This window comes from Pistacia vera, unplaced genomic scaffold (assembly GCF_008641045.1).
Source record: "Pistacia vera cultivar Batoury unplaced genomic scaffold, PisVer_v2 Contig491, whole genome shotgun sequence".
Taxonomy (NCBI): domain Eukaryota; kingdom Viridiplantae; phylum Streptophyta; class Magnoliopsida; order Sapindales; family Anacardiaceae; genus Pistacia; species Pistacia vera.
In genome coordinates, this window is record NW_022196325.1 from 155,359 (window position 1) to 168,600 (window position 13,242).

Consider the following 13,242-nt stretch of genomic DNA (forward strand, 5'->3'; position numbering starts at 1 on the left):
AGCAAGCAGTAAGTATGCAATCCCCCCAATATTGAATGGGAATGGAGGCCTAAAATCTTAAAGCTCTGGCTACTATGAGAAGATGCCTGTGCTTCCTTTCCATACTCCATTCTGTTGTGGAGTGTGGACACAGGTTCTTTGATGTACAATGCCAAGAGAGGTGAATAAAGCTGCACACTAGGAGTTGAGGAACTTAAGGCCATTATCAGTTCGAATGTGCTTAATACAAGCTGAGAACTGATTTCTGATAAGAGTAAGAAAATTCTTAATATGTATAATGACCTCATGTTTGTGTTTCATGAGATAAACCCAAGTGATGCGAGAATGATCATCCACTATGGTAAGGAAGAATTTATGTTGATCATGTGTGCGGGTGTGATAAGGGCCCCAAACATCCATGTGTAAGAGATGAAAACAAGCAGATGATCTGCTAGTACTGAGAGGAAAGGGGTGTCTAACATGTTTTGCAAGTGGACAAATATCACGGTGCATATTATCACCAAAAACAACAGATTTTATTCCAGGAAAATATTTCAGTTTGACATGAGGTACATGTCCAAGGCGCTTATGCCAAAGATTTACAGAAAATGAACAAGAAGTACCCACTGATTTATTCAAAACAGAATGATGAGCTGCTGGAACATGACAAGGCATGAAGAAGTAAAGTCCTTCAGCTTCTCTACCAATCCCCAATACTTTGCCATTGGAGAGGTCTTGAAATATGCAGAAATCAGGATAAAATGAAACAAAACACTTTAAGTCTCTGGTCAGCTTTGCTATAAAGATTAGGTTGAATTCGAAATCAGGCACAAATAAGACATTATTTAGTCTTTGATTAGGACCAATCACATAAGAACCAATATGAGAAACCATTGAGTGATGTCCATTAGGTAGCCTGACTGAAGAAGGAGAGGTAGACACCATCAAATCTGTTAGCTTGTTCAGAGATGTTGTCATATGGTGACTAGCACCTGTATCAAGGATCCAATAATTTCCATGATGTAGTGATGAAAAGTAAGAGTCGATACCTGCCATATTGACATTGGCATCAGTTGATGGTGTCATGGAAGGTTCTTTATGAAGTAACTTCAGTATCTCAGCATACTGCTCTTTGGAGAAGACTGGAGCAATTTGATTTTCAATAGAAGAGGAAATAGGATCTGGTTGTGTAATAGAAGTGACATTGCTGGCAGAAGATTGATTAAAATTCTGTTTCTTTGTAAATTTAAAATCTGCAGGATAACCAATTAGTCTGTAGCAATTATCTTTCTTATGAGCTCTTACATTGCAATTTTCACAAATTATGTTCCAATTTTTCTTTGACTTTGATGACTGTTGACTGGAATTCGAAGATGAGTAAAGGACAATTGGCTCAAGTGAAGATGATTTCGTTGGGATAGCACTTATAAGGCTCCTTTGGCTTTCTTCAGTAACAAGCATGGAATAAGCTTGATTCACAGATGGCAGAGGATTCATCATCAGTATTTGACTTCTAGCATGTAAATAGGTTTCATTCAATCCCATTAAAAACTAAAGAAGTTTCTGATTCTGCATGTGGTCAACATATGTTTTTGACATGGAACATTCACATGTTGGAAGTTGAATTATGGACGAATACTCATCCCATAGCAGTTTCAGTTTAGAGAAATATGTGGAAGTCGAATAAGTCCCTTGCACTAGAGTGACTATCTCCCTATGTAATTGAAAAATTCTGGAGCCATTTACTTTATCAAATCTTTCTTGTAAATCCTTCCATACTAGATGTGCACTTGAAGCATAGACAATTCCATTTAAGAGTTCTTTTGTTACTGAATTCATGAGCCATGAGAGGACTATGGCATTACATCTATCCCATTGATTATGCAAACTAGCAGAAACTGTGTTTTTTGTGCAAGTGCCATCAATAAATCCAATCTTAGTCTTTGCTAACAAAGCAATTTTCATAGACCTACTCCATGAAGAATAATTGTCAATTCCACTCAATTGAAAAGAAACGAGTATTGCACCTGGTGTATCCGAAGGATGCAAGTGAGAGGATGGTTAAAATCAATAGTTAGAGAGGATTCAGGTTGCTGAGTTGTAGAATTTGCGTTGTTGCCAGCAGCTGCCATCTTCAAATTAAGCTAGGTACGAAATTCTGATTCTTCAATTGAATTTAAGAATGAGCAGAAAGCTGTCTCTTGAGAGATTAAAAGAGAAGAGCTGAGGAATAATCTTCAGAAATGATCGAAGAAGAAGTGCCGAAGGATGAGAGCACTGATTGATTCGAATTTTCCAGCTATTTTCTCAGAGAACTTCTAGCCCCAATTTTGCTCTGATACCATGTTAAATTTGGGGAAAAAGAATTGAAGAGTGAAGGATGAGAGAAGAGGAAAACTCGTGAAGGTGAATTCTGGAAAATGAATATCAAATTCAACTACTTTTCTGCTCTGTTACAAAGCTCTATATACATTCTGTTATAAACTAACTGCTTAACTAACTTTTATAAAACAACTAACTAACTAACTAACTAAATATAACAAACTTTGCGACCTCATATTGCCAGCTTGATTCTCAACATAATCTTTTAGCAAGCACGGGGACCAAACCCTATTCTTTTTCCAGCAACATCATAGTGCACCTCCATCCCTTGTTGCTGAATGTTCCCAATTAAAGCCCCATCATCTTCAGTAGGATTTGGACTAAAGGCTAAGCACACTTCTGTCAGGTCTTCTTTGAAGGGGATCACAATTCCTGTCACGTCCATCTTCAGTTCAACACCACCTTTAAAGAATATTGACATCTTTGGTATTGTAACGGTATCATACTTACTAAAATCGTAACATGTATCTAGAAAGCCACTCGGTTTCACCATCTTATATTTCGACATCTTCTTACGGAAAGCTAACTTTAGAGCAGCGTAAGCCGCGGGTGGCAGATGTGAAATGACTGTGCCCGAGTCAATAGTCCCTCCAGCTTTCTTGAAAACCTGACTGTCAATCGGTAGTATATGTCCGCCAAGACTCAGTCCCGTTATCTCAACATCATAAGTTTCAGAGTCTGTGGTTAATGGTGTGAAGTTAATCACCTTGTTTGTGAAACTATTGGTCTTGCCAAAAGTTATATATCCAGTACTGGAGCCGAAGAAAGCAGGCAGACAATATGAGAAGTAGTTTTTGAACAAAGAGGATGTTTGTGATATAACAGATAATCCATTTCGATCAAGACCCATTATCCCGACCACTCCTTCATCGTCGCCAGTGAAGTTGTGTGCACAAACCATAATAAAATTCGGCTTGGTAAATTGCAGTTGGTTGTCTGCTGAATCTACGACTAACTTTTCTGTTGCATAGGAGCCGGACAGTGAAGAACCGTCGACGTAACTATAACTTACGGGACAAGCTTTTTCGGAAGAGCAATTGCCTCCTGCAAGGACAATAACAAAATTTCGTTGATGGAAACTATAATAAAATAGCAAGTACTGTAGTAGTACTAACAAAATTTCAGTAAAATTACCATTAATTTGACTGCAAAGTGATGAGCTGCACGAAATACTCTTATATGATTTGGACTTGGATGGGTCAAATATGGGATCTACTTGCTTAGCGCAACCATTTTTTGGGCAGGGCTTGCACTGAGTCCAAGTGATGCCGCTACCAGTGTCAATTATGAGTGAAACACTCTGTGTCGGGGTACCTAAGCCCACTTTAATAAAGTAATTGCCGCCAGTTCCAACAGTATTACCCGATATCGAAGGGATGGTAAAGTCCTCTTGTGTCTTAATTGATTGGTTGCGCCGCCTGGAATGAATTAACTCAACTCGATATTGGTCTTGGAGTAGAATTTGGGAGAGAGAGGGAGTGCTTGATTTCCCTTGTGTGAGTTGAGAGCATGACCCATACTTGTTTACCACTTCTAGAGTAGTCGCTTTCCCGGAAACTGAATCACACAAACATGCGGGGTTTTAGTAAGTATCATAAGATCACATCTCAACTCAATGTAAAATAAAGAGAAATTTTTACATGTTCTCAAGTGCAAATAGTAACTAACAGAGAGATGAGATTTATCTATTGATAGAACATATTAGTAATAGTATTATGCATGACCTGGTGGCGAACGGTTGCAAACAGTAGATGGCAATAGAGATTGGACGGAAACAATGTGGCTATCAGAGTGGTGGCTTAATTCACTCGGCTGTTCAACATAAGTGTTGCTTGATGAACAAAGAAGGCTTAAACAAAGAAGTGAAACCAGGATGATATACCTGAGGTACATGGTGGATATGGAATTTGTTTCTTACAGTTAACTAAAACTCACATTCTCTGTTGTATCTTGGCAGTCCTTATATAAGCAACTGAAGATGAAGGCTTAATTATTGTATGAACTAGAGAGCATTTGGAATCAAAATTTCTGAATTGGATGATCCATGATTAAAATTATTATCCACAAAAATTCAATCCAACCCATCCTTAGATTTTAAGAATGGATTTGATTGCATCGGATCCTATCCAATCCACTATGTTTTACATGCCGAGTTTCATGTTGCAGCCGGGCCCGGAAATACTCGAATTAAATTATTACCTTTCCCATCAAACACACGGTTCCTTAGCCTCGTGTATTGCATTTCCACTTTTTTTTTTCGAGATAAATTATAACTCAAACTAATTGATCCGATTTTTCTCAAGCTGACAAGTGCTGAAAAAACAAAAATAGTTAAGTTCATCATGGAATGGCCGGCCATGTCAAAGTAATTCCCAATCACTTCATAATTTTTTTTTTTTTTTTTTTTTTTTGTTCAAGATTTTTGGGTCAATTTGCACACATATTGACTATTCTTCCAAAACCCTGAAGTTAATGGCCAAGTAAGTTTCCTATAGTTACTTCTTATTAGTAGTCGGAGAAATTCTAACTCACGACCTCTTAAGTAATACACTTAAAAGTCAAATAACTGGATTCCGACGTTGATTTTGGCCACAAAAGATGGTGAAATATTTCACTGCCTTTTACGACCAAAATAAGTGTTAGAATTCAATAATTCAACTAGATTCTGATAGATTAGAGAAGTCTGATCTAGATTAAGCTAGAGATTACACCTACTAATAATTAATATTATTACTATAAATTTTTAAATATTTATCAAATACTTATTAAAATACCAATTAGTATGAAGGAAAATTAAAATTTTGACAATTACTTAGGCTTAAAATACAAAAATTGATATGAAGACTTGAAAAATTAATTAAAAAAAAAAAAAAATTAAACATCCATATTAAAATTTATCAATTGGATAATCCATAATCCAAAGTATTATCCAATCAAATCCATCCTTAGATTGGATTGCATCGGATGCTATCCACTTTTGTTTTGAACAATAAAGAGAAAGCCTCGTGTGTTGCATTTCCATTTTTTGTTTAAAGCAAGTTAGACATGGCGTGCAGTGCGTCCAAGTGATGGGGCTACCAGTGTCAAAAAGAAGAACATCTTGATTTGGCGTGCCCAGGTATAGTTATATAGAACTGGCTGGATATCCCTTCAAATTGAATTGGCTGAGTACCGATTGTGATGGCCTGTGTTTGCCTTAAATGGTCATCATCAGTACCGGAGTTTCTTGGCTTAAAGATTCTGGATTGAATGTATTTGACTTGGGTTTGGTCTTTGCGCAGCATTTTCAAGTAATTTGGAGTTTTTACTTTGCCTTGATTTAGAGTAAAGCATGGACCATACTTGCTTAGAACCTCTAGAGAGATCTTTGTTTGGCACTGAAACAACTAAGGCATAAAAAAACAGAGAAGCACACCTCTAGATTGGATTGCATGGGATGCTATCCACTTTTGTTTTGAACAATAAAGAGAAAGCCTCGTTTGTTGCATTTCCACTTTTGTTTTCAGTGATAAATTACAACTCAAACTAATTGATCTAATATTTCTCGAGCTGTCAAGTGCTGAAGAAATAAAAATAGCAAAGTCGATGGAATTGCCGGCCATGTCAAAGTAATTCTCAATCACTTCATAATTCATATCAGTATTTCTGGTGGAGGGCCCTGAGTTAACTGAGTCCAGTATTTCTGCATTTTGTTCTTCAAAGCTTAATCTTTATTGGGTTGACAAGTTTTGAACCACATGAGAGAGATATTTGCAACATATGCTATGATGTGACATCTCAACTTCTGCAAGGAAGCACCCAGAGTGATATCTGCAACATATGGTGAAGCAATTCCCCCTTAAAACATTGATCATATCTCAAGCTTAATTCCAGCTAATAAAAACAGAGTATTGTCATTATCAAAAGCGGAATGCTACCTTATAGAATCAGACGAGAAATAAGTGATATGTCATGTCGAGTTTTTAGGTTTTCATATTGGCCATTCTTTTCTGAATTGATCTATATTTCTCCCTTGTTCATATTTATGTGAATCAAAAAAATTTGAGAATCTATATTTCCCATTAGCAACATCATTTATTACTCTTTGCTGAATATTCCCCAACAAAATAGACACATTTTCATCGCTAGTCCCACTAAAACTTAAACACACCGTCCATTATTTGAGCGAGCCACTGACTAGCACAATCAAAAGTTTCATTTCATGGTGGCAGGGGCCAGATATTATCCATTGTATTTGGTTTCATACACATTTGCAATCAGCTAGAGAGACCGAAATCGGTCCCAACAAAAAGAAGGAAAAGAATGGAGGATCAAAAGCTACGTGTGGGAATGGATTCCTCACTTTTTCAGAATAATCAAACCACTTCTCATGCCAACATGTTTAGTGGTAGAATTAGCCATTATTGGAAACCTTAGAATATACAAGAATGTGGCCCTTCCACTACTTTGAGTTTAGACCTGAAACATGAAAATGAGCAACACATGGTAAGAGAAACTCCATAAGCACATTCTTACTAAATATGTTGAATGAGCAACACTGCTTATATTGGTGCACAAAGATTCTTTGTTTGATGGTCTATTGTTAGCTTGAAGAAATAAGAAAATAACGAAAGACGAAAGTTTCATTTCATGGTGGCAGGGGCCAGATAATATCCACTGTATTTGGTTCATACACATTTTCAACTAGCAAGAGTGACCAAAATTGGTCCCAGCAAAAACGAAGGAAAAGAGTGGAGAATTAAAAGTGATGATCAAAAGCAACGTGTGGGAATGGATTCCTCAATTTTTCAGAATAATGAAACCACTTCTCACGCCAACATATTTTGGGGTAGAATGAGTCATAATTGGAAATCTTAGAATATGACCATACAAGTAAGAATGTGGCCTTTCCACTACTTCTTTGAGTTTATACCCCAAAGAGACATAAAAATGAGCAACACATAGGAAGAGCCTCCACTGCCAACAGTTTAATTGAGCAATTGATAACAGCTTGAAAATACATATTTACTTGGTGGTTTATGGAGATTATTTGTGGGAAATTAGGTTTAAATTGAGTAATTTGGTTTAATTATTTTACAATTGTCTTTTACGGAATCACGGGTATGTTTTTAGTATTGTCATGTCTTCAATGCTTAAAGATGAAATTTAGTTGACGAATAACGTTGGAGATGGAATAAGTGACGACCAGGAACAAACGGTTCGTTAATCGGACCTAAATTGAAGAAGTTATAATGTTTTAAAGTTGAAGAGAAAATCTTGGAATACGCTCCAATTTGAACATGCTTCGGTATTTCGACAATAACTAGAGTTGTAGAGCTCTAATTGAGACGATTCTTGGACCATTGGAAAGCTTATTTGAAGCTCTAAGTTTCTTATGTTTACCACTTGTCCATATTCGAACGTTGTCATGCTCAAAATCACCGTCTTTTCAGTGCTTCAGCATAATGCCGAGGCACAGTAGATTTTGGATAATTTAAGGGTTTTACAGCAGAACCATCAATGCCTCGACATAATGCCGCGACACAACCATGATTTCTGGAAAAATCTGCATCCGTTTTATGATAGGTATTTTGGAAATTAGGAGTTCTAAGCTAAATAGAAAAGGGGGAAACATAACCCTAATACCCTATGAGTATAAATATAAGTCTTTAGCTAATTTTAAGGGGAGAATGGGAGAGGATTAGAGAAGGCTAACAACAAGAGAAGATCAAAGAGACAGAATTTCTGGAGCTTTTGATTCAAAATATAGAGAAGCTCTTCTTATTTTTGTCTTAAACTTATGTTTGTTAATTTAATAAAGATGATTGTTTCTTTCATGTTGATTATGAACAAAATTTATTCTCCAGGGCTAAGTTGTAGCCCAGTCTCTATTATTATATGTTGATATATTTTTGTTAATCTTTATTAAACATTCTTTCTAAGTTTTATTATTGTGTTTAATGCTCTTAATTCTTAAGGGCCTGAGAATTGAATGAATTAATGGACTAGGTTGAGATAGAGAGATGATACTTAGTATAAGTAGAGTAAACGCTAGCGATAGGTTACCGCATTTTATGAGGTTTCGGTAAACTTTATAGAGGTTAATGATCTTCTAATACTTAAATCTAATTTAGAGATAATTCGAGTTAGTAATTAGGAGTTAATTTAATAATTGTTAGAGAGAAAGTTATTAGAATTTTAGGGAGTTTGACGTATAGAAAAGGCTTAATAAGGTTAGCATAAATTATCAACATGTATAAGTAGAGTTCGTGCAAAGTCCATGCCCTAGGTTTAATCGTCTTGCGTAAAATCAAAGTTTTTGTTTAGGTCTATATTTTCCAGGTTTTTAATTTGTTTTCATTGTTTAATTTAGTTTAGAATTTTTCCCAAGATTTTCTTTAATCAAATAGTAATAGAATGGTTAATTTTGATAATTGATAGTAATAATTCCCTAGAGTTCGACATCCGTATACTTATATTTTATTACTTGCACGATTTCGTACACTTGCAAAAATCACAACACTAATGAAATAAATTGAAGTTTTTCCATTAATATTAATATTCTTTTAACAACTTCTTTCATCCAATGTGATTAATATTAATACTCCTTTAGCAAGCACGAGGACCAAACCTATCCTTTTTCCAGCAACATCATAGTGCACCTCCATCCCTTGTTGATGAATGTTCCCAATTAAATCCCCCATCATCTTCAGTAGGATTTATACTAAAGGCTAAGCACACTTCTGTCAGGTCTTCTTTGAAGGGGATCACAATTCATGTCACGTCCACCTTCAGTTCAACACCACCTTTAAAGAACATTTCCTAATCTTATTCCCCAAATATTGTTCGGCACATTATTTGAGAAATATTACTATATTTTTTAATTGTTTAGACCCCTTAAGTTTATTAATTTCATTAAATACCCCCCAAAAAAAGTTTGAAAATTAACAAAAACACCCCCACCAACCCATACTCGCCAGATTCTGGGAACCATCTTCAGTGGTAGCTGGAATCTATAACAACGACCTACACCACGACCGAAACTTGCCAGTAATTCACCGATCTGGCTTTTTCCTGCCAAACCCACAGTGGATCTGACCAAAAAAAAGCCAGATCTGACTGTTGTTGACGGTCAACGACTGCCAAACCTTGGCCATCGTTGACCGACAACGACGACCAAACCTTGGCCATCGTTGACCGACAATGACGACCAAAGATGGACTTTTGCGGCCATCAACGGCCACATCTAACCGTAGATCTGGCCTTTTTTAGCCAGATCCGTGGTGGATCCGGCCGAAAAAGGCCATATTGACGCCATACCCACCAGATCCAACCGGTATGTGTCCTTACACAATTTTTCGGACAAATTCCAACAGTGGTGGTCGGAATCTAGCACTGCGGGTGGTGGGGGTGTTTTTGTCATTTTACAAAAATTTTATATATCGGGGTGTTTATTAAATTAGCAAACCTAGGGGTTTTTTATAAATTTTTAAATTTTACCTCGGAATTCCCCTATTTAATTACCCAATATTATTCCTAAAATCCTATCTAAAATAATAAAACAAACGGACGCAACATCTTTGGTATTGTAATGGTATCATACTTATTAAAATTGTAACATGTATCCAGAAAGGCACTCGGTTTCACCATCCTATATTTCGACATCTTCTTACGGAATGCTAACTTTAGAGCCGTGTAAGCCGTGGGTGGCAGACATGAAATGACTGTGCCGGAGTCAATAGTCCCTCCAGCTTTCTTGAAAAACCTGACTGTCAATCGGTAGTTTATGTCCGCCAAGACTCAGTCCAGTTATCTCAACATCGTAACTTTCAGAGTCTGTGGTCAATTGTGTGAGGTTAATCACCTATATATCCAGTACTGAAGCCGAAGAAAGTAGGCAGACAATATGAGAAGTAGTTTTTGAGCAAATAGGAAGTTTGTGATATAATAGATAATCCATTTCGATCGAGACCTATTATCCCGACCATTCGTTCGTCGTCGCCAGTGAAGTTGCGTGCACAAACCATAATAAAATTCTGCTTAGTAAATTGCGGTTGGTTGTCTGCTGAATCTATGACTAACTTTTCTGTTGCAAAGGAGCCGAACACTGAAGAACCGTCGACGTAATTAAAACTTACGGGACAAGCTTTTTCGGTAGAGCAATTGCCTCCTGCAAGGACAATAACAAAATTTCGTTGATGGAAAATACAATAAAATAGCAAGTACTGTAGTAGTACTAACAAAATTTCAATGGAATTACCATTAATTTGACTGCAAAATGATGAGCTACATGAAATACTCTTATACGATTTGGAGTTGGATGGGTCGAATATAGGATCCACTTGCTTAGCGCAACCATTTTTTGGGCAGGGCTTGCACTGAGTCCGGGTGATGCCGCAACCAGTGTCAATTACGAGTAAAACACTCTGTTTTGGGGTACCTAAGCTCACTTTAATAAAGTAATTGCCTCTAGTTCCAACAGTATTACCTGATATCGTAGGGATGGTAAACTCCTCTTGTGTCTTAATTGATTGGTTGGCCGCCTGGAATGAATTAACTCAACTCGATATTGGTCTTGGAGTAGAATTTGGGAGAGAGAGGGAGTGCTTGATTTCCCTTGTGTAAGTTGAGAGCATGACCCATACTTGTTTACTACTTCTAGAGTAGTCGCTTTCCTGGAAACTGAATTACACAAACATGCGGGGTTTTAGTAAGTATCATAAGATCACAACTCAAGTAAAAATAAAGAGAAATTTTTACATGTTCTCAAGTGCAAATTGTAACTTACAGAGAGATGAGATTTATCTATTGATAGAACATACTAGTTATAGTATTATGCATGACCTGGTGGCGAACGGTTGCAAACAGTAGATGCCAGTAGAGATTGGACCAAAACAATGTGGCTATCAGAGTGGTGGCTTAATTCACTCAGCTGTTCAGCATAAGTGTTGCTCGATGAACAAAGAAGGCTTAAACAAATAAGTGAAACCAGGATGATAAACCTGAGGTACATGGTGGATATGGAATTTGTTTCTTACAGCTCACTAAAACTCACACTCTCTGCTGTATCTTTGCAGTCCCTATATAAGCAACTGAAGATGAAGGCTTAATTATTGTACGAATTAGAGAGCTTTTGGAATCAAAGAAAACAAGCAATCACACAAATGACGAGCTAGTAAGAGAAATAACACATACGATTGATCCAGATTACATCCAACAAAGTTAATATTATTGTAATATTCACACACCGTTCTCGTTACAATGGATGCATTTGTTATGACTTGTTATCACACACTCATACAACAAAATAATGTATACTAAATTGAACCCGTGTGCATCTGCGTGGCTGACTATTGTCCATTGGTCACTAAATCCAATAATTATAGGTGCAACTGTTTTGGTGAAAGTATTCTTAAATCCACTGCATTAATATTTCTCAAAAATAATGTACACCCAAATGTTTTTAAGTAATAACATTTTCACTGCTAAAAAAGATCAGAGTTCTACGGAGAAAACCTGATAAATGACTCAAACAACATCCCCTAAAGTAATTCAAGTTGTTCTTTTATTAATTCTTTGGGTTGGATTTGGTCTGCGTACTGTATCTAATTTGTTTTAACCACAGTTATTTGAGACCATTATTGACTGTTCATCTGAAGATTAACTTTTGTCTCCATTCTCTACGATCTCACCAGGGCCATGTCTCAGGTACTTCATCAGGAATAATGATTTACGTAATTCTTCTTTCCTTATAAGATCTCTAGATCTAGAGTGTCTTCTTTATCAATTTTGAGTGAACAAGCACATAAATGCACTGACTTCACACAAGCTTTTCATAAAGCAGATTTTATTTGTATAAGTTCAATAAAGAAAGTTAAACCTAATAATTATTGAATAGTGTTAAGATTTTTAAAGCAGTGGTAAAGGGATTCAAACCTAGCATTCAAGCACCATCAAAATGTGAGTGGTAAAAGCTTGGGGTCAAAGCATTCAAGCACCATCAAAATGTGAGTGGTAAAAGCTTGGGGTCAAAGGGTTTGCTCTCTCTGTGGTCTCAAGTTCAAATTACAAGAACGGTTGCTAATATTGTTGACCATAAACTACAAGGTTTGCCCTATTTCATAAGTTTTGGTCAAGGTCAAGAGATTAGTCGAGATACACGTAAGCTAGCCGAAACATCCTCAATAAAAAAAATAAAAAAAAAAAAATGTGAGGTGTCCTAGAATTGTGAGCTACTGCAAATGCCAGTTATCACTGTAAAAGGTTCACGACACTGGAAGCAAACACATATTAGAGCAAAACCCACCAATTTGATCAAAGCCCAATTAGATTAAGAAAGTTAATTGGATTGGTCGGCCCTAAAGATTTAGTAGAAATGAAAAGTCATTTGTATTGGTCGTCCCCAAATATGTAGCAGAAAATAAGAAGTGTTTCAGTTCTAAGCATGGGTCACATACTTGGGCCACTTTAACCTTCATCTCCTTCATTGTAACTCTGTAAGGTTTTTTATTTCAAAACGTTGTTATGAAAATTCGCAACAACTAGCGAGGCTAAATCGACCTTGGCAGGATCGAGTTAGATAGGTATGTGGTCGTGATCAATTAGCGAATGGGGATGAACAGATCGTAAACAAGAAATAAGTGGGTTTAAAAATGATAAGGAACAAGGTAGAATTTTTAAAAAGGTTTGGCTAGTTAATCATCAAGGGTATGTCATCTGTTATTTTATTGTTTAGTGTTCTCTCTATACTCAAGACAATTACAAGGTATTAAGTGACAAATGCGTTCGCAGCGAGTTGAACTTTTAGGTTATTCTCTTTTTTCCCTCTCTAAGTTGACTTTTTCTTGTGTGAGTGTGTTTGGCGGAAGGATTCCCCTTGAAATGGAAATGGCTTCCCCTTTT

At 36.6% G+C, this 13,242-nt stretch overlaps 1 protein-coding gene across 1 annotated transcript; it reads right to left on the reverse strand.

Moving 5' to 3' along the window:
• Nucleotides 1–2,378: 2,378 nt before the first annotated feature.
• LOC116105063 (aspartyl protease family protein At5g10770-like) lies at nucleotides 2,379–4,496 on the reverse strand. The gene is made up of 3 exons (XM_031391484.1): nucleotides 4,086–4,496; nucleotides 3,496–3,918; nucleotides 2,379–3,405 (listed from the first exon to the last, which is right to left on the reverse strand). Exons 1-3 carry the CDS (start codon nucleotides 4,252–4,254, stop codon nucleotides 2,567–2,569), a joined length of 1,431 nt encoding a protein of 476 aa, XP_031247344.1. The 5' UTR covers nucleotides 4,255–4,496; the 3' UTR covers nucleotides 2,379–2,566.
• Between the last annotated feature and the right edge of the window lie 8,746 nt (nucleotides 4,497–13,242).